Source organism: Athene cunicularia (assembly GCF_003259725.1).
Source record: "Athene cunicularia isolate RWA chromosome 26 unlocalized genomic scaffold, athCun1 chr26_part1, whole genome shotgun sequence".
Classification (NCBI taxonomy): domain Eukaryota; kingdom Metazoa; phylum Chordata; class Aves; order Strigiformes; family Strigidae; genus Athene; species Athene cunicularia.
In genome coordinates this window covers 1,340,659-1,362,578 of record NW_020799136.1, presented here as the reverse complement: position 1 = coordinate 1,362,578, position 21,920 = coordinate 1,340,659, and the positions used below count along the sequence as shown (strand labels likewise).

General features: G+C 43.9%; 1 protein-coding gene across 3 annotated transcripts in view; it reads right to left on the bottom strand.

Annotated features, from left to right (window-relative positions):
* The window catches only part of SRGAP2 (SLIT-ROBO Rho GTPase activating protein 2), a 111,140-nt gene that overhangs the window by 59,708 nt on the left and 29,512 nt on the right, over window positions 1–21,920 (bottom strand). For all 3 annotated transcript variants that reach the window (XM_026864219.1, XM_026864221.1, XM_026864222.1), the window contains exons 2-3: window positions 12,555–12,747; window positions 1,883–2,045 (exon numbers count right to left, since the gene is read on the bottom strand). In XM_026864219.1, the coding sequence (XP_026720020.1) occupies window positions 1,883–2,045; window positions 12,555–12,747 (356 nt within the window). The remainder of the gene's footprint in view (window positions 1–1,882; window positions 2,046–12,554; window positions 12,748–21,920) is intronic.

The following is a 21,920-nucleotide window of genomic DNA, read 5'->3' as shown; positions in this document are numbered from 1 at the left end:
AATAGAGAGTTTGCCTTTGATCCGTGAGAAAGAAACCAGAAGTTTTGTTGTTGGTCTGTTTTTATTCAAGTCCTACTGCTCAAAATAAAACGAGGGCAAAACCATGCTTATACGAGGGGCTGAAAATTAAGATGCCATTTTCCAGCCAAGCGGGGATAATATCAATTTCCATGTACTTCTTTGCCGAGGCATTTTCTCAACCACCTTCCTCAAGCACAAGCCCTTGTTGAAATTCAGTGGGGAGATTACTTATCCTTTGGAAGGATTAGAGGAATTGAAGAGTAACTGCCATTCAATAATCCTGTGTAAGTATCTAATCAACCATAATGTAATTACCAGAAAGTTTTAAAAGGTCAAAAAGGCCTTGGTGTGACGTTACTTGTAAAAGATAAGGTTGTTCCTCTGCTGGGGCAACGTCTCAAATAAAGAGGAGAAACAGAATGTAACATAGGAACACATTTTTCATACTCCACTGCTGTCCATTACAAACCCCAAGAAATACACAGAGGACAAGGAAGCCAACAGAGCACTCACACACCACTGACATTCTCCTACAGAAATCAGATGCCAACGCACACAAATACCTGTAAAAGAGCAAATCCATCCTGCTCTCCAGGTAACACACAAGAGGCTGCTTCTTCGAGTGCATCTTGACACGAAATATCACACGCAATATTGAGCACTGTTCATTTTCCAGCAGTCTAAAGGGACTGCGTTATAGAGACTCTATCAGTTACAGCAATAGAGAGATATTAAGAAATATCTGAAAACTCTTTCCTCAAGACATTTTCATAAGGCTGTCAAGACCGGAGCGAAAAGATGAAGAGGCCTCCAATTACTGCTGACAGCACCCAAACAGATTTTAATTTTCAAGTTGTGCACCACTTGCATGATTCTTTTTTAACGTAGCAACTGACACCACTGAAGGCAAAGACAGACACGAAAGCACGCTAGGAGTTTTTTTTAATCAAAAGAGTATTCCTCTTCCATTTCTCTCTCAGAAGCAACGTGATTTAGGATGAGTCCCCCACAAAAGTATCCTTTAGGAAAGCTCGAGCTCTTCTGCAACCCTCTTCTCAAGGCCTTGCAATAGTAGAAATAACTCTCCAAGATCATGGCACATTGCAAGGGGATGGGAAGCGGGGGGAAAAAAAATAAATTGCTTTCGAAGTCAGAATTGCAATGTTTGAAACACGTTCACTAGCAGATGTTACAGCGATTGACAAATCTCTGAAGAGACCAGGCATTACCATTTAACAGGAGTTTCAAAGCTTCCATATCGTGTTGCTTGAACTGGGAGAACAGATTCTTAATAGAAAAATACCCTCCCACACTGTCCCACCTTTTTTTTTTCCAGGTGGAAATCAAGGGGAGAAAAAAGGGGACAAGGTTAACAAAAGAGACCTCAGCTGCATTTTCTCCTTTTTCCAGAGAAGGACAATACATCCTTTTATTATCCAACATGGTAGGAATTCCCCCTAATTTTTCTTTTAGCAGTAGTTTCTCCTCTGTGGCAGATATAAATTTGTCTTCAGAGAGTTGTTCTTGATTACAGAGTTGAAGACCTGGAGGGCTTTCTGCTTATTAAATAAAAGTTTCAAAATGCACAAAAAACTGTGAACAGGTTAAGAGGGGAAAAAAAACAGCCTGAATATAGACCAACAAACCTCAACTGACCACTGCTGGGAAAATCATGAAAAAAGTAGACGAAAATAACGAAAATAAATCAAAGGTAAGTCAAGCACAGTTATCCACGAAGAGGAAAAAAAAGCCCCACGTGTTAGACACAGTCAACAATAAAATGATCCAAGAGAAGTAATAGCTAAAACTTTGTATTTCACAAGGGCCCAACAAAACCACATGCACTGTAGCACTCAGTTACCTTCTTGAACAGGCGCCCCGAATCTTCGCTGACCTGGACAAAGCGTGGGATGATGTTGTTGAGATAGATGTCACTTAGGGTGGTGTGATCCCTGCTCTCCCGCTTCACTTGATTTAGCAGGAGGTTCCAGCAATTGACTGGGGATAGCACATTCTGATCCTTCCTATAAAGGACACAAAATAGAAACAAGAATTGGATAGGACTTTACCGGAAGAGGACAAAATTATTCTTGTTAATGCTCTCCTGTATCTACGAAGGCTAGGAACCCAACTACGGGACGTATGGATTTGCTGAGGGAGAGGAGAGCAGAGGAAGGCTGTACACTGGCTATTGCACATACAGAAAACACACCCTCAATCAAACATGACTCCGTTCAGATGGCCGTGGGCTTTTGTCCCCCACAAGCACAGCGGCAAAATGCAAGCTGCTACAGTACGCCAAATGTAGGCTCTAATTTTTTTTTCCTTTGAATCCAAGATTTTGTGCATAAATTACAGTGCCTGAGGGAGAGCGATGGCTCCAGCGTCTGACAATAGGTTTCACAGCGCTGTCTCAGGCATTTGTGACTTAACCACAAGAAAAAGATTTCAATCATCCAGTTAGCTAAATAGCATCTGCATAGGAAACAAAATGCTATGTTTCATGTACAAAACCAATTATGTGCAGGGATCTATATCTGTCCTGAGCCGAAGAGAAAGCAACATTCATACAACAAGCTTTATTTTCTCATCTTTGAACTTTCTCCACCTTATTATGGCTGATTTACTCTGCGCTCTGCAAATAAGCAATACAAAGGGCAAAGGGGGAGATGAGAGGAACCTCAGTTTATTCGGCTCAAACATTTCATCTGCTGAGAGGAAGAAGTCATCTCTTAAGGCACCATTTCATACCAGATGAAAGCAAGGATGTTAGCAGGGATTTTGCATGGTCCTCCAGCAGCCCCACAGCAGCGTTTGGAACTGGCAGAGCTAGGTGTAGTCTTAAAACTACATCGTTTGCTTCTCTCCAGATCTGTTTATCATTTGTTTGCAGTACAACAATATTTATTTAGAAAAGGGTAAATCAGATCTCTGGTGGAAAGCCAAAGCTCCTCTTGATTATTCTGTGTGATTGTATCAGGTATCTTCGCTCTTAAAAGAAATACGGTTTAATTTCCGTTGAAAAAGGGAATATTCTGCACTTAAAAGGACAGCAATCTCTGCTGCAAAAAATGTCCGACACTGTGAAAACGTGAAAATTAAGCCATGGCAGACTTTCATTACCCTTCTCATGACATCAATGGTTGGATTTGTAGTGCAATATGGATAATTTTAGATAAAGAAGAATAGTTTCAGAACAGCTGATCTTGATGCTTTGTTTCTTTCCCCCAAAAATGAAAAGCTCAGGAAATGACTGCAGCTTATGATCTGGACTGCTTCAAGGTTTGGAGAGTCGGAGCGTGTGTGTGTATAGTGGGAGGGGGTATAAATGGATTCTGGGATTTTGGGTCTCCTGGTGTTTTGACTAAAAAAAAAAAAAAAAATAGAAAATAAAATGTAAGAAGGCATAGGTGTTGTTTAGAGACAATATCTCCCTTCATACTCGAGTGTCCTGTATTGCAGATACTGCTGACATGCAAAACCAGACGGAATGATCAAAATGCAGACCAGTACAAGGTTGAAACTGCCAGATGTTAAGCCAAACAAATCAAATAGTTGCCCCCCGATCTGCAAGCAGCATTTGCAGCATACCGTTTGTTTTGTTAATATGCCAGAGAGCTAATTACTAACTGTGAGAGCTGGCTAATAGAACTGTGAACCTACGGGTACTGCCCAGGCTGCAGCCAGCCCTCGAAGGGCACACGTGCAGATAAGGAGCCGTATGCCCTGACTCCTGCTCAGAGATTAAAGTTGCCCCCACGTGAGGAGGCTGCTCACGGCCTGGCCAGGAAGACTCTTTGCTGGGTGAAAACTGGCTGGATGGCTGAGCCCACGGAGTGGTGGTGAACGGAGCTAAACTCACTGGGTGGCCACTCACAAGTGGTGCTCCCCAGGGCTTGGTACTGGGGTCGGTTCGGTTTAATCGCCATCACTGATCTGTGTGGGGGAACAGAGAGAATTCTCACTACATTTGTAGATAACACCAAGTTGGGCAAGGAGGGTTGATCTGCTGGAGGGTAGGGAGGCTCTACAGAGCGATGTGGACAGGCTGGATCCATGGGCCAAAGCCAGCTGTATGAGGTTCAACGAGGCTCAGTGCCGGGTCCTGCACCTGGGTCACAACAACCCCCTGCAATGCTACAGGCCTGGGGAGGAGTGGCTGGAAAGGTGCCCGGTGGAAAAGGACGTGGGGCTGTTGCTCAACAGCCAGCTGAGTATGAGCCAGCGGTGTGCTCAGGCGGCCAAGAAGGCCAACAGCATCCTGGCTTGTATTGGAAAGAGCGTGGCCAGCAGGACTAGGGGAGGGACTGTCCTCCCTGCTCGGCACTGGTGAGGCTGCACCTCAGACACTGGGTTCACTTTGGGCCCCTCACTACAAGACACACATTGAGCTGCTGGAGCGTGTCCAGAGAAAGGCAACCAAGCTGGTGGAGGGTCTGGAGCACAAGTCTTGTGAGTCTTGGAGCATCTGAGGGAACTGGGGTTGCTTCGTCTGAAGAAAAAGATGCTCCGGGGAGACCTTATTGCTCTCCACAACCACCTGAAAGGACGTTGCAGAGAGATGGTACCAGTTTCTTCTCCCAAGTAACAAGTGATGGGACAAGATGAAATGGCCTCAAGTTAAACCAGGGGAGGTTTAGATCAGGCATTAGGAAAAATGTCCTCACTGAAAGGGTTGTCAAGCCCTGGAACAAGCTGCCCAGGGAAGTGGTTGAGTCACCACCCCTGGAGGTATTTAAAAGATGTTTAGATGTGGTACCTGGGGATACAGTTTAGTGGTGGACTTAGCAGTGCTACGTTAACGGTTAGACTCGACCATCTTAAAAGTCTTTCACCAACCTAAACGATTCTATAAGGTAACACAGACATTAAGGGTTTTATTTTTATTTAAGTGAGACCAGAAACAACACCCAGCTGTCTTCCACCAAAGAGAGGGCAGGAGGAGGAAAGGCATCTCCAGAAAGGCTCCTCCAAGAAGCAGCGCAGGGTCAGAGGCATAGAGGTGATCCGGAGAGCCACCATCTCTACCAACAGACAAACTGTGGTTCGGGCAGAAGACAGGAAGCAAACTACGTAAGACAGCACTCTGGGTGGTTGTAAAGAAGGACAGTATTAGAAGATGTTAAAAGTTGGTTGGTTTGCTGCTTTACAACAATGATATAAAAGTACTTTACACGCTGACTTGGTATTTGACTTCTAAAGGTAGAAGAGCATCAGCAAGTGAAAATTAAACTACCATTTGAGATTGAAACTCAGATTAAAAAAAGCTCAGACTCTCCACCAGCTGATCATGTTCTAGCTGTTCAAAATCCTGCCTCCAAACCCTTAACAGCCTGTTACTGCTTCATCACTTTGCTGTTCACCCTCTTCCTGAGACCAGTGCAGCCACAGATCTCCTCCAGCGGCCAGGAGCCGTCCAGCTGCCTGCTGCTAACTTCCCTTCGCAGGGTTTGTACCGTTCCTCTGCCATGAACTGCCAACCCCAAAACTCGGATGGTTTGATCCTTAGCATCTCCCATCGCATCCTCCATCCCGTTCTGAATTTTTGCTGCCTACTCCACCACGAGCAGCCGGCTGTTCCTGGATACCCCGCTGAGGCATCAGTCCAGCCCCACCTCGAGCAGCTGTATGACTGTAGAGAACACACACAAGGGGCTGGGGAGCAGCACGGGACGAGTGCTTTGCTTTCCAAAGAAAACCGAAGTCCCAAATGGGAACCAGGAGAGATGGAATAGTTAACTGGACAATTCCCAGCTGTCCAGGCTGCCCTACCACAACACCCGAAGCTATTCTAAGGCAGCACATAGCACAAATACCAAGAGCCCATGAAAAGCATGGTGAGTAAAATTGCTGGTATCTAATGGCGCCAGATGGGTTGTTGACACACTCCGTGTGGTTAGACATGAAAGGCCATCCTGCAGGAAAAAATAATCACAACCCCACATGCTTTCAATCCGAGACCAGGATTGTCACCTTCGGGTCTGTGCAGCGAGCACCGCACCCTGAGCTCAACCTCATGCAACCACAGCTCCGCGCGGCTTCAAGATTTTTTTTCATTTAAATTCCTTTGATTTCTTGGTGTCTGTTGGTTTCACTAACCCCTTCAGAACCTCGTCAAAATGGTCCGTCTTGCTTTTGTACAGGTTCCATGCTTTCATGGCAAGGTTTTTGCAGGAAGCGAGACAAAAGCTCTCCTGCAATATTTGCTAGCGACAATTTTCCCAGCACTGGCAAAAGGAAGGTCTTAAAACAGAAATGAAACAGAGAAGGAAAGAGGCAGTTTCATGCTTCAGACCTTCCAAGTAGCCTTTAAAACTCCACACATTAACTGTTAAAGCACCTCCAAAAACACAGCGTTTTCTGGGGTGGAACATGGCAACAGTTTTCACAACACAGAGCAGAAGTTATACAACTGTTTACAACAGACCCTTTTCTATCATAACCACAAGCAGATGGCAGAGAAGCAAATTGTGATTTTCATTAACCATTTCAATTCTCAAAGGAGCTGGCAAATACACTCTGCTTCCAGTTTCATGTCACCACAGAGGAGGGATGAAAAAGGGAAGAAAAAGATGCAGTAGGGACCGCTGGGTATAATGGAGAGAGAGTTTCGTTTCCACAGATTCTACAAAATGACTGGAGTCAGTATTCGCCCTTAAGCAGTAAAATTGATGAGATCAGCCCAAAACTTTAGGAATATGAACTTTCCCAAATTGCTGGCGATTTCACATTCACAACAACTGCTTGACTCAAACTCCCCCATAAGGAAAGGAGGAGGAGGAGGAAGAAGATGCCAAGATCCAGGTTTATTTCAAGCACTATTTATACTCGTTTAAAGATCGTGTGATGATAGTGAATCTGGAGAGTTTATTTAGGTTAGCCTAAATTACAGCAGATCACAGCAATCGGGGGTGTTTGGGAGCAGGAAGAGGAAGTTGTGCACAGATTTTTAAGGAACCACAAAGTATGAAGCTCTGTGGTTTCTTGGGTGTTATCTTGATCGGGTCCTGTGCAACTTCCACTTCAAAGGTTTCAGTCGGTCTCAAAAGATCAGAAGGGAAGATTGAGTCCCAAGTATCTGAAACGTCTTAATTAAATTACTCATTCATACAAGGAACTCACAGACAATCCAAGATTTATCTGCTGCGAGGCAAGCAGGAGAGAGCGACAAAAGCCAGCGACACTTAGTTGGGCTTTGCAAGGTAATCCTGTTCAGACCAACAGCAGAAAAATTATCTTAAACACCCACACACACACACACTAAATTAAAAACAAAGCAAAATTAAAAAAAACACACCCACAAACCAGGAATAGGAATATTTGGTTTCCATAAGGAGTGCAAGACGAAGGAATGAGTCAGATGAGAATGAAAATATTACTAAATAGAAAGAGAGGAACATTTAAACTAACATAGGCATGTCACATCATCTGTGTGAACAGAAAACTTCTCTGACCATCCCTCCTTTGAACTGAGGTTTTTAAAGCAAGTCTCCTGGTGGTACATACAAAATCTGAAGTTTCCTGTTCCGCCTCCCCACCACCCCAAATATTCAGGATCTGTTTCTCAGAGGTGTACAACAGATATTTCCAGACCTGGTACATCCCCGATCAAGGTCCTGGGAACGGAGGAACTGATTTATTTCCCACCCTGCGGGGTCACCTGCAGCACTACCTGTCCCATCCCAACAGCAACCCGCTGGCTCAGGTCTGAGCTCTAGAGGTTCACATGCCACAGTACCGACCTCATGCCCAGCTCACCTGAACTACCTCCTAAAATTAGATAGGAGGTGAAGGGAGAGATGAAAAAGTTCTTTTCAGATCTGTACAAGTGTCAAGTCCACCCAGCAAATCATTAGAGCTAGAGCAAGTGTTAGAGCAGAGACATTAATTGTTTCTCTATATGCTTTTTCAAACCTATCTGGGCTTTGTCCCCTGCAGCGTGCTGTGTAAGAGTAGCTACAGCCACACTAACCAACACAGTGCGATACTGGGATCACTGATACGATGAAAAACACCACAAAGATCCTCCCTGGGGTTTTACAGCCATTTTCACTGGTCATGTATCCCCAGCTCTCTGGGTTCAATGAGGTCACTGAATAAATGAATGCTTCATGCTTGGAAAAATCTTCCAAATGTGATAGAAAGACTTGGAAAAAAAATGTTCGGGCCTCAGCTCCATCAAATAAAATCACAGGTCAAAATAGCCTATGACAATAGTTATCAATTAAAATAATAACGTAACTGAAGCCCATGTGACCCAAATGCTTTCGTCGATACCTCCCCCACAGCCCGTATCATCTCTCCTTTAAAGAAATTGTTTCACTTTTACATAAACTAAGGTTGAACTCTGCAAGCTGCTCATTCAAATCAACGTTTCATTTTCCCTTAAAGTCTTCCTGACACAGCTCAGTGTTAACTGCAAATTTTGAGAATTACAAGCATGGACATACACGCTGCTCCCTGCCCTTCTCTTCCAAAAGATTCCAGTTATGAACATCTGTTGTTTACAAGTGCTCAGCCTGAAGGTTGCCAGACTTATTCTGCATCTTTTACTTCAAGGCAAAGGCTGCCAGAAAGCCATCTGAATTTCATGCTGGGATATCCTGGACATTCAGCTCTCCAGCTGACAATTGCTACTCAGTACCCTATTTCCAAAGATTATCTTGATTTAAAATACGGCCTTAAAATAGCATTGTCTTTTCGTGTTTTCTTTCTTTTTTTTTTTTTTATTCCCCTATTTTCTCCCTCGAAAGGAATCACTTGAGGTTTGCCATAGTTTTTATACTGTTGACTGATTATTTGAAGAGGTCACTGTCTTTAGGACAAAAAAATCACATGAAGCAGGAGAACTGCAGCCTGGAGTTAAAGGTGGCAGGGTTTCACTGCAGGGGGAGGGAGCCTTCCTCTGAGGATGGAAGTCAGACCCGCACCCAGCGTTGCTGCCCGCAGGGACCCCCGAGCACCAAGAGGCAAGACGGACGCCTGCCACGATGGATGCTCCAACCGGTCTGTAAGGAGCGATGACTATCCCAAATGTGTGACCCACAAGCTCTTGGCACAACTACAGTTACAAGACTTGGGGCTGTGAAACGCACTTTTTTTTCCTCCGGTCCATCTTGTACAAGAATATTTATCAATGGGTACTAAAGAAGCCTTACCAAATATATACATTTTATACGACTATTCTCTTTAATAGTCTTTTCTAATTGAAAAAACATTTCTGAAAGCGACTAGGCAAAGTGAGGCCTAATAGCCATGGTGGAGTGGTTAAAAGCAAGTAAAACCTGGGATATATCCAACTGTCATCAACTCATATGTCACCTTGGCTAAACCAATCTGTTCCCCTTTTTCAACGACACAAGATGAGAATAACATACACCTAGCTCTGTAGATCATTTTAAGACGCTCCACTGAAGCTAGCTTCAAACTGTGCAGTGTGCAAGCACCCTTTAAGTACACCATCAGCTCTACACCGTTTGCTGTCAAGACCCAACCACCTACGTCTCAAAACTGACGTGGAAAACCTTGTCACCTGACCAGCTTAACCCTCTGATGCAGCCACATCTCCCGGTGGTGCCCGTACAACACTTTTGTTAGCAACCCAACAGAAGCCTGCGCTTCACATCGCTCCCTCCTTTCACACGTGCTTCCTTCCCAGCTCGGAGATGGCTGGTGGAGGAAGCCACACAATCCAATTTCAAGGGTCAGACTGAAGCCTCCTGCCCGTGACAGCATTCCCTTAAATGAACACATTCGGAGCAACTTGGCAATTACATAATAGTTATTGAGTAGGAAAGCACATGCAAATTACAGGGTTACTGCCTGACAGATTTCCTCCTTGACAGACTGTTAAGAGATCTAAAAACGGCGAGTGACATGGTAAGCACTCACCGAATGATACGGTACCTTCCAACATAATTACCATGTTATCGGAAGAACGTGCTATTACTGTATATTTATAGGGTCACAGACAGGCAATTACAGAGTAGCCGCCCGCCTGTGCACATCTCAGTCATGTAATCCCAGGCTCCTTAGGAGGAGAGATCTGATGGTCGGCTTTGATCAAATGGTCTTCTGGGGGCTTCCAAATGAGGTTACAGCTTCAGCAGCTACAGAAAAGATACCAGCCAAGTTACTCTTCACTATTCAGAGAGAGCAGTGTTGGCGATAGGTAATTATAATTGGAATTGCTTCCTTACTGATCCCTGTGGTATTCTGACACATTGCTGAACGTTACAGCCAGCAGACACAAATGACTGAACAAGGAATAGATGGAGCTACCCAGGACAGACAGCTTTACAACCACGTGCCACTGCTGTGACAATGCTGCCCACAGACCCAGCAGCCTTAGTGTTAAGAGGTTTGGTGTTTTTTTTTTTTTCCTTTATTCCAACTCTTCAACAAATTAACAACTTGTACATTTGGGACTCAAACCTTGCAGGGGTAACATATTCCAAGAGCCAGATGATGCTTTTCTGCCAGGATTTATCTGCAGCTAATGTAAACGAAATCAGGAGCCTGAGCAGCATCAGCCCTCTCGCTGCAAAGCAAAGTGAAACTGATGCTTGGTAACAGGTTTCAGAGTATTATTTTGGGCAATGGCCTGGGCTTGACCCGAGTAACACGGACACTTAATTCAGAAATTCAAATTAAAGTTTTATGTGCCTATAAAATCACCTGTCCAATTCAGGCTACACTCAATAGCCAGGATATCTGAGGTCCATTTTGTCCCGGCACAACTTTATAAAGCCTATGTAAAGTACAAATAGCTCAAAAGTCAGGGAAAGAGGGCAGTGAGGAAAATGCATTAGAACAAAAATTCAAAAAAACCTGCAGCAGCACAGCCGGCATATTTAATTCACATGAAGCGTGACACCATGTAGGATTCTGTTCAACTATGGTAAAAACTTCCACATTAAAAACTCACTCTGAATCTCAAAACAGGAGGCGAGCTATACACAACTTCCCCAACACTGAAAGCTGACTACAAAAGCATTTCTGAAGGGATGTTCCGTATCATGTAATATAAAGGAAATCACCTCAATTTTCACCAGGAATAACATCAAAGTAAACTGAAAAAGACCAATCATAATGCAGAGGAAAATTATAGTTTGACACATCATTTCTCTAGTGCCATCTTAAAGGCATGTGTAGAATATGTACAGCTTGTAGTTATAAGAACTCTTTCATGGTAAAGGAAAATAAATACTTAAGATAATTCCAGCTCTGTAGGTACACAGAATAACTCTCCTCCAACCTGTCAAATAGCTATGCTTGGGAGTCACGCTTTCCTGACAGTGTAGCACGGCGTGTGTTTTAAATGAGAAGTCAAGTAAATGACATCAAAGCTGAACAGAAGGGAAACTAAAATGGTGCCTACCGAATGGCTTTCAGAGAAAGAGCTGCTACTGGAAAGGGAAAACCCATATCCCTCCAAACACAGCAACAACAAAACAAACCCCAAACCCACAGATAATGGCCTAACCCAAACAATGCTAAAAGTGTTGCACTTTGGGTGGAGACAGACCCAGATGGATCCTCTCAGACCAATCTGTCCAGAGCAGAAATGATTCAGATCCCAAGGCTGCTTTTGCTCCGTGTTTTCCCCAGCTGCTGCTACCCTGACAACAAAACCCAACAAGCTTGTGCGCTGCCCAGATGTCAGCTCCAGAGCCCCGTGGCTTTGTGCTGGCCACCGACTCACTGGGCTGACGCCTCTGTGCCACGCAGGCTGCACCAGCCCCTTCCTCACCCACAGGTCCCTCTCCCTGGGAAAAGCCCCTCTGTCCCTTCCTCCAGGCAGGAGTCAGGAGTAAATCAGAAGGCTCTGAATCCACGAGACCACATTCGATACATGTTAGTCATCCCAACTCAAGGCATCTAAGCAGGAAAACAACCAAAGCAGTATGTAAATAACGTTTCAAGCAGATAAATGATTGTCAGTAAGGGAATCTTTAAATTTTAATTGAGTCCCATCAGCTTAGTATCTAGGGTTCCCCCTCCCGAAATGGCACAGCTCTAGTTGGAAGTACTACTGGCCTTATTTCTCTACTGGTTTGAAGGGATAGTAGCGGAGATACACCACGCTTAAATCCTACACTGGGTACACATAGGACATAGAAAACGAGAGAGCTGAGATGGCAAATCACAGCATAGAACAGATTAGAAACAGTTACTCTTAGAAAAACAGACCCAAGGCACTGACACTCGTCTGTCCAACAAATCTGGCGTACGGCTTTGCCCACCTTCCCAATAAAATTACTCCTTTTTAAATGCGCCAATTTTTACCATACCATTCCCTACTGACAACGTATGACCTACCAGGAATTACTGAAATGAAGCTAGCAACCAGGCTCCACAGAAATACAAAATGGGTACTGCATTTAACACAAACCTGGGAAACATTTTATTCTGACATTCCCAACGGTGCTGGGACCCACATTCACTGGATGCACTCTCTTTTTGCATTCCTATCCTCGTGACCACATCTACAAGGGGAAAAAAAGGGCAAAAACAAAAGGCAAATACTCTACTTGAATTGCTGGTCTTTGGTGCTCCTAGTTTTAGCCAGGAATCTCTCAGCCAACTTCTCCAAATTCCTTGAGTAATCCATCTCAATCTCTGCCTTCTTGCGGAAGAAATCCTGCAAGTCCTGCAGTAACTGGACCCGAAGCTCACACTGTTGGTCAAGGCATTTCAGCTGCTCTACCAATTGGGCACGGATCTCTGTAACAAATAAAAGCACTAAAGATTAAACAAAATCCCATTAGAGAAAACACCATACAATTTCTCTCTGTAAAATAGAGTTAAAAATATGTTCCCTCATTAGCAATATGTCAGCACAACTCCATTATGATTGACTCTATCTGCAGACAGAAGATGGTTGCGATTGCATCTCGGATGCACCAGTCACAGGAAAGTCATCCAGTAACCTGCAAGCTGGCGTGCAGACCTACAAGCAAAGCTTTACTGCTGAGGAGTGCATCAATTACAAGTGTCAAGTGCATTTTTGGCATCAAGAAGAAGTGGTCACTGCCTAAAAATGTACTGAATCTCAGTCTGGAAAAAGGACTGAATGCTGCAATACCCCACGTCAGAGTTCAGAAAATCACTTCAGGGAATTTCTATCAAATTCCTATGCAGACTACTCTTTGTGCAGAAGCAAGGCGCTGTGCATCCTGGGGCACTCCCCAACGGCACCAATCGCGGATTATTCGGTTCGTTACCGAGACTCCAGCTGTGCAGCTCTCATTATAAACCAAGCCATCGAAAGAGATGAAAACACCCCTTCAGAGAGCCAACATGATAGCACTTCCCACCAGGGAACTGTCTCCAGGAAGACTACTTTTCTTTTTAAAATCTCTGCAAGTAACATATCTATGTCCAAAGAACCCATATAGCACACAGACGGAGGTGTTAAAATTATTGTCATGCATAATTATTACTGAAGATGACCTATTTGTTTTAACAAAATAGTTACAAATATTTTACAAATGTTTTCAAACATTTTACAAACATGAAAACTTCTCGGCTTAGCTCTTCAAGCCAGGGTGTTGTTCTCCTTACCTTACCGATTCTGAATTTGAGGGACGGAATAGTGAAATGACTCGTTCACAGTCAAACAGGCAAGAAAACACAGCTGAAGCATGTCAGACTCTTAGCGTAAAAACTCAGAAATACTCAGTGATGCAGCTAGTAAAGGTTATTTGGCTTTTATACAGGCAATAAACTCAACATGAAAACAATAAAATATGCCCTTTCATCTAAAGGTCTTTGAGCACTCAAACAGCAAGAAAAGAAGTGACATTCAGGTCTTCAGCAGGCACAGCTTTGTTTATACCTACGCATCACAACTGCAGGCACCCACAGCTTTGTCACCACAACTGAAGATGGGCGGGTAAGTACCATTGTCCAAATGCAATTTTTTAATCAACTACTTCCTCGCTAATTCCTGAGATATGTAATAATAGGGGCCAGCTTGGCCTCCTCAGCATGCTTGTCCCTTTGCCCAGAAAAAACATGCCATCTGGACTTCCAAGCGCTTTACTCTTGCCATGCACTACGAGTATCAGTTGCCTTGAATTGTGGTCACATCTGCGGGAACAAACAGTTTCAGGGGGTCCAGGCTTGCAATGAAGAAAGCACGCATCTTTTATTTTAGGGACTCCAAAACCCAAAACACGTGGATACAAATACGACTCCTAGTTGGGCTTGCCAAAAAATAAAACCCAAACCCTGCAAGATTGTGGCATTTTCAAGCCTGAAGATGACCCTGATTAGCACTTTAATTTGGTAGTATCACTTCTCTGAGACTGTAGATTTCACTGGGAGGAGAAAATACAGGCGGCGAGGTCATAACACAGAGCGAAACGGAGTAGTGAAAACTGTGACGTGTGGGCAAAGCTGGTCATGTTTATTTTTTTTTCCTCAGGAAAGAATTATAGAAAACAGAAAACTTCTGTCTCTTCATCCGGAAACACAACTACAAGCAAATACACAGGAGGCCTGAGTTGTCCACATACTTCTTTAATCAAAACCACTTCAGAAGCCCGTTCCTTGGGCGCAGGGAAGCCCCTGCTGCACGTCCCTCTCCCGCCCAGGTGCCGGCAGCAGGATGGGTGCGGGTTCACCCCGGGCAGGGACCAGCATCAGACCAGGGCATCACAGAAACAAACCCAGAGGGACCTCCAGGGAACCTCTCCCCACTGCACTTGCAAGGCCACAGCCCTCGGGGCGCGGGGAGGCAGGAGCCACACCAGGTAAAACCTGCGTATTATGTTTCTTGCAAGTTTGTGAGATGTCTTTGTCTGCGAGATCTCTTCGTTGTTTGCTCAGTTCCAGCTAGCAAAAGTTCTTCAGGATTAGCAGGGGCTGGGAAGGGCACGGGGAGAGAACAAGCACGCACATTAGATCTGCTAGCACTCATTTAAAAATTGCTGCTGACGCTCAACAGATGCTACGTACATCACCGCCATTCAGCTCGGTCCCCGGTTATAAAACTACCACTGGATTTGCAACACTCTGCACAAGTGACAGGTTTAGTCACGTGCCGTGCAAACAAGACAACCCCGTTCTACCTGCAGCTTTGTCGTCAAAACTTTATCACAAAGAAAAGGTGAGATACCAGCTGACAACGGCACCATAACGCCCAGCAGCGTAGCGTTTCCTCGCTGCGATGGCTCAGTCTGCCTAGTTCTTAACCTAACGCTCATCTGCGGGTCTGACATTCAAGAAAGAACATCCTTCAAGGCAAGAGGTATTAGAAAGTTCTTCCTCCTTTTGTGTCTTTTCCTCCACCCCTTCCTCAACAAAAGGGATGGTCCCAACAGAAGCAACTCTAGGACCTTTTCAGAAGTTTCTGGGCAAAAGATACTCATTTTAATAAGCTGTGACTTAGTTCCTAGAGCCATGAAAAGGTATCACACAAAGACAACGCTTGAGATCTGGCATTTCCTGCTAAGCAAATAAAAAAAGAGGCACAGAATTCAAGTGCAGCAAATATCTTCCTTGTATATGTTACGTACGATCTATCTATTTGTGCATTTAGAGCAGGACCATCCGCACAGCGTTATTTTTCAGAAAGTCAGCTACCTTACGGCGTGGATGAACAGTAGGCACCGTGTTTAAAAAGAGGATTGAGGTAGGAATAGAAAACATCAGACAGATACCAGGTAATGGTGCAGCCACTACCCTTCTCTGCGCTACAACTGCGGCATCTTTCAGAAGGGCAACAACCTGGCAAACTGACGTTCTCCATCAGTCACGTTTGGGGAAACGCTGGGAGAAACTGGCTCCCACGGAAAAAGTAGAAATACCAAGGACCACTTCCAAAAGTAGTAGTTCCTGGAGAGTAGAAGATCAGCAGAGCACACATTTTAATTATAAAATTAGAACGAAGCTCAAGCTCTTGGTTCTCAAGGTGGGACACTTCACACACAGCTCTCCTGCTAAACAGCAGCAAGAACTAGTAACCTTTTCCTTCAGCAAGAAACGTGATATCAGCACTTTTTCTTTATAAATAAACTCAGTGTTTTTTGAGGGGAACAGTGACAGCTGATCGGGCTGCCTGCGGGGCAACAATAAGCTATTCAGCTCCAGCTTATCGAGTCTGCGGCGCTGGGCTGGAGAAGGGCGACCTTGCTCATCTTTCAAAAACACACCACACAGTACTTCGCCACAAAATGAAATCAAGAATGCAGGAATTTCCTGAGGCTTACTGGGCTTTCTAGAGTATAAAGTATCTGCTTGTTTTCCCATTGCTTACACAAGCAAAAGATTTTTTTTTTCCTTCTTCTTTTTTTTTTTTTTTTTTTTTTTTTCAGACTTACTCCGAGAACATCCCCTGGCAGAGTCAGAGGCTGGGCATGCTCTAACCCGGTGGGTCACCGTATTACACAGGACCCTTTTTATGTCTGCAGTCACAACCACCACTTTAATTTTGAATTCATTGCTTCCGCATCTTTTAATTTATACAGGTTATTAGGTTAACGGCCACTTTAAACACCCAAAAGCCTTCCACCTCCTTTCCTATTCTAAAAACTTGTAGACCTTAGGCATCCCACCCACTGTGATCATTCAAGGCAAGGAACAGTCTCTTGACTCTGCTCCTGCTGCCAATGCCTCAAGTGCCTGAAGGTGAATAAACACGTTTAATTCACGGTCAAGATGTCTGTAGTAGAATTAGGATTAAACACCAGGTATTCTTACTTTCACACTAAGCCTTGCCCTGTATTGCAAAATCCTTTCTATTGTATTTCAAGCTCACGTGGCTGACAACTACGTAATTAAAATGTCCCTAGTAGCAACAGAAAAGTTTTCCAAGCGTTTAAAACAAACCATTTATTCACTTCTATCGCCAGATCATAAAGTCACCTCGGTCACAGAGGGTCGGAGCATTGTATAATGCTAGACAGTTGTGTAATTTACTTTTAGCCCTTCTGCAACTACCTTCTCAACATTCCCTGTAGCACTCAGCAGGTATGTCTAGTTTTTAATGAATTCAAAGGGTAAGAAAGAACATTCTACCTTCTGTGGTTTAGTCGCATTTGTCATTCTCGACATTTATAATCTGACTTTTTTTTTTTTTTTTTCTTAACTGTATTGATAGGCACAAATGATACTGCATTATCATGAAGGTAACTGTCCCTGAATAAAGTGGTGATATTTAAGCGATGGTGCCTCTAATACTGCCATGGAAAGGTCATCACCAGTAGTTTCCATCATAGGCAAGTTAAGAGACATGCTACATTTTAAGCGACCACTATACCTGGTCATAGCTTTAAAAAAAAAAATCTGCATGATCTTCAGGAATTCATTGTTCCTGCTTAAAAAAGCCTGCTAGTTTAAACTATTAGATGAGTGTTTAGATGGCTAGTTACATGACAAACCCAAGGTCACAAAACACTCCTACCCTACAATCTCAGAAAGGATCCAGTAAATTAAATTAATAGTAGGTTAGCCTTAATTTTAAAAACGGCTTCTTTATTTCTTTTTTTTTTTTTTAACTTGAGCAGATTATAAGAATTGTGGTGCAATTATAAACCTCTAGTGAACAGCGGGGACTTCTCAAATGACAACAAACAGGAGAAGGTTTCTGCAAAGCTCCTGACAAGGATCTCTGCTCTCATGAAACAATTACACCCAGAGCAGGCAGATGTACACGCTCTGACTGAACTGCACCTTGTTCTTATACAGCGTGTGATGTTCTGCTTCTGAAAAAGAATTTACCATTTTTTTTTTTTTTTTTTGGCTTAAGCATCCTATAAACTAAAGTTGGAAGTACAGAAACAAAGAAATCTCTGTACTGACTTGGTTCATTCTTTGGTAGGTCACGCACAGGGCTAGAGGGACGAACCCAGCCCCAGGAGACCTCCTTGCCCGGCCATCCCTCGTACTATGAGCAACGTTCCTGCTCCAAGCAGGATCATCTCCCTAGGCAAGGTTTCAACTCTTCCCAGCAATAAGCTTTAACCGCTCTAACTGGATAGCAACATGGTGAATCACAGCCTGCACAGCACAGAGTACCAGGAGAAGGCAGAAGCAGCCTGAGCTGCTTTTGAGTATCTAGCTACATCTCCATGCATCTACGCTGTAGCTTTCTCAAGGTGTTCCCACCCCATCCCAAATGCCACGCTGCATGAAAAGATGACAAGCTTGGGAAAGGAGTGGGATGACAACAAACAGAACCACCAACCCCCAGCTCCCGCCCAGATTAAACAGCAATCCTCTCACCCACACAAATCCGCTCCAACTGGCAGAGCTGAACTCCAAAAGTATCCGTGCTCTCGCCTTGGCTGCGTGGTCCCCCCCGGCTGCTTTGCGAGGAGCCGTCCCCCTCCCAGGTGAATGCCATATAAGCTCCATACAAGCAGGAGGCACAGCAAAATCGAAGCAAAACCGAGTCAAACCACGAATGGGAAGGTGGAAGTCGGCAGATTCAAAACCTCTATGTGCTCAGGACCCCCCCACCCAGAAGCTAAGAAGCAACTGTGCAGGACTGGAAGACTGGCAAGCAATAAATTGCATGCACAGCCCTAACACAAGCTTATCTTTCAGGCTACTCGACAGCATATTAAAGACAAAGGAGTCCAAAACGAACAAAATCTCCACTTCATACAGAAGACTGGAGCAGCAATTGCAGATCTTGTGCCTTGTCTGTGATGTGTTTCTCAAACCCTCGTCTCCTGAAAGCTGCCATGCACCGAGGTGCTGAACATCAAGATAGCAGCAGCACAGGCACCCGCCTGCCTCCCTTCACAAACCCTCTGGAAGTTTAGGTGAAGATTACAGCTTAGTTCGAGGTTATACCTCCATTCAGTTTTTAAAAAAAAAAAAATTAAAACCAACACTACAGCTCTGAGTAAAAGTTAAAGCCATTTAAATAGATAAATAATTTCTAGAGAATGCTTTGGATTACACATTTTGACATGTGCCCAGCACATTACTAATGGCCAAGAATCGTTCATACTTACCCTACCATCATATATACAGAAAGCTATACTTCAAATAGTTTTGGTAAAACAGCCTCAATATTTTTTTGGGGGGGTACATGATTACAAACAGGGCTGTGACAAATGACAGACAACAGCCCAACAACCCTGTGACTATGGCTGGGAGGTTTAACGACTCGGAAAAGCCTTTGTACAGCAACAGCAAGAATGTCATGGAACAAACTGCACGGCTAGCCAAAAGGTGTTGATCATCACAGCCTTAAAAATCTCACTGGTAATCTAAAAACTAGGCTTTGAAGTGAAAATTATGTACAAGAAGGAAATGCAGTCTTTTGTTTAAGACCAGAGCCGGGAGGGAGATTGAGGTTCAGGTTCATAATCCCGTCAGAAACTGCATGCCCTGAAAATGAAAATTTCCTATAAAAACCAGGATATTCCTTACCCATTCAAGAAATATTAGCATTGGGTAATACATACTGACAAGAATCCCTTTATATTTATAAATATATAAAGAGAATTGTAGGCATCAGTAGCTGGAATTCTTTCTAATACAGACTGATAAAATTGTTTTGAGACACAAGATGGGTGCGTGAAGTTTTGCATTAATGAAGTAAAAGAAGAGGACGCGAGACATGCTTAAAAGCAAAAATGAAGGCTAGTCTCAAGTCTCAGTGAAGTACTGAGGACACTCGTCTTTTATTTTCATACCTACATCATCATATATTTGCATCACTAATTACTTGGGGCTGACAGCTCTCCCAGGCACAGCAGAAGGGTCACAGGAACGAGGCAGCCGACGCTTCCTCCCTGTATCACAGTGGTGTAACGTCTCCATCACAAAGGGCAGCTGGAAAATTTTGGAATTTTAAGCACCTTTCAACTAGAATCCCACTGAACACAGCAAGCCTGTACATTGGCTTTCCAAAGCTGTATGAAAAAAACACTCATCTGCAATTCACAGGCTGCAAACTGAGGCAAAGGCTTCAGAGCCGCGAAGCTTTTAAGCAAATGTTCAAAATTATGCAATTAAACATATTGACAGAGTTGCCAAGGCATTTAATCCACGCAGAATTCAAATTAAATATTTAGGGTGTTGGTTTTTTGTTGGGTTTTTTTTTTGGTTTTGTCTAATGAAATAGCCATGAAAGCGTCCTTTACTATTATCAAAACACAGGCCACACTGTTGACTTTTCAGGGAGGATGTTTAATAACAGAATCCAGATTAAATTACCCTGGGCAGGGATTCACTCCCCTAATTCCAACAGCAGAGCGTGCGCACGAGCAAAATCCTCATCTTTGAACCTAATCCACAGTGTGCCCAAAAACCCTGCTAAAGGTAACGTGTCTAAGTACATCGGGCAATATTATACTTCCAGGTTCTACAACCATTTCTTCAGAAGAAAGAAAAATTTATCAATACATCTTCAGTAAGCGAAAACCCAAAACCTACACGCGAGCAGCAGGAGAGTTACAACCACTTCTGCCTACAGGAAGCTTCATGGCTATTTTAGGATTGTCTGTACTCAGTTAAAGGCTTCCCCCAGATGACACCAAGCCAAAAAAAACCTCAGACAAACCTTTGCTTATGCTTTTCCACTTTCTGAACGTCGGGTAAAATACTACGGGCAAGTAGTAAAACTACATCTTATCACTGCTTTGCGGCATGGATTTAGATAGTAAACAATTTAAAAGTCATTTTGAGACATGGACTATTAGCGTAATAAAAGGCAACACACACATACGCCCCCCCCAGTTGATATTTGCAGCACTCAGAAAATAACTTGAGCTGACAAACTCTTTGTAGCCTCCAGTAAGGAGCACCCCAAGTGCCTGTGAGCTCTGGGAGGCAGAAATCACTTTGGGTCCACTATAAACAATATGTTCTCCAAACAACTTTTTAATAGTTATTTGAACGGTTTCCTCTCATGCAGGGTGACGAAGCCAACGCTGCATAGATGGCCAAAAATTTCATGAACATTTTTAATGGAAAGGGTTTTTTTTTTTTCCCCTTGCTTTAAATGCCCTTTCTGCTTCTGGTCCAGGGCAAACCAAGTCTCCCTGAAGCACCAGGCTCTCGGGTACTTACCATACTATCCTACTGACCTCTCAAACTTTTTCCCCAGTCAGAAGAAATTCTTTCTTCAAAGTCTGCTGTGTTAATTTAAACAAACAAACAAGCAAACGGTGGCTAGCAGTGCAAGGATGCGTGCTCCCACTTATAGGAAGTCAACAACAGGGAATAAATGCAGTAAGGAATAAAGCTAAGCACATGCTGGACACGTTTGCAATCAAACGGCTGCCTTTTTCTCACGAAACCAGGCCTGGCTACCACTAAAATATAAGTTTCTAGATCCTTTTTGGGAGAGAGGGCCAGAGTGGGGATTTCCAGTGGGTATTGCACAAGACACTCTGAGGAACAGAAGTTAACTCCCGCTCCCCCACCAGCCCTGGGACCAGTCCTATCCTCCCCGACCACCCTCCATCTCCAACACTTTGCTGGGCTATCCAGCACGCTATTGACACCATTATTTAACATTTTAAACACCATGAAAAAGTTACGAAAGAATGAAATATCAAGTCCAGGGAAGGCTCACGAGCAGTGATCAATCCCGGGTTTACCTATGGAGCATCAGAGAGCAAGAATTAATCAGACTGACCAAAAAGTGTGGGAAATGCCCAGAAACACCCTTCAGAAACCACGTTCACTCATTTGCAAGCAATGAGCCGCCTGGGTGTGGAGAGAGGGAGAGAGAGGAGCCAGGTACTCATGGCTCTTCATTTCAAAACAGGAGGAGATTTGAATGAAGAATGTTGTCCCGCAGTGTTTCAGGATGCACAAAGGAAGCTAAATTCCTCTGTAAAGGGAGAGGCTGGCACCTGCTTTCAACAGAAACGTCTATTTATTCTAGAATGAAAATCCATCAGGAAGAGACAGCAGAACAGGTCTGC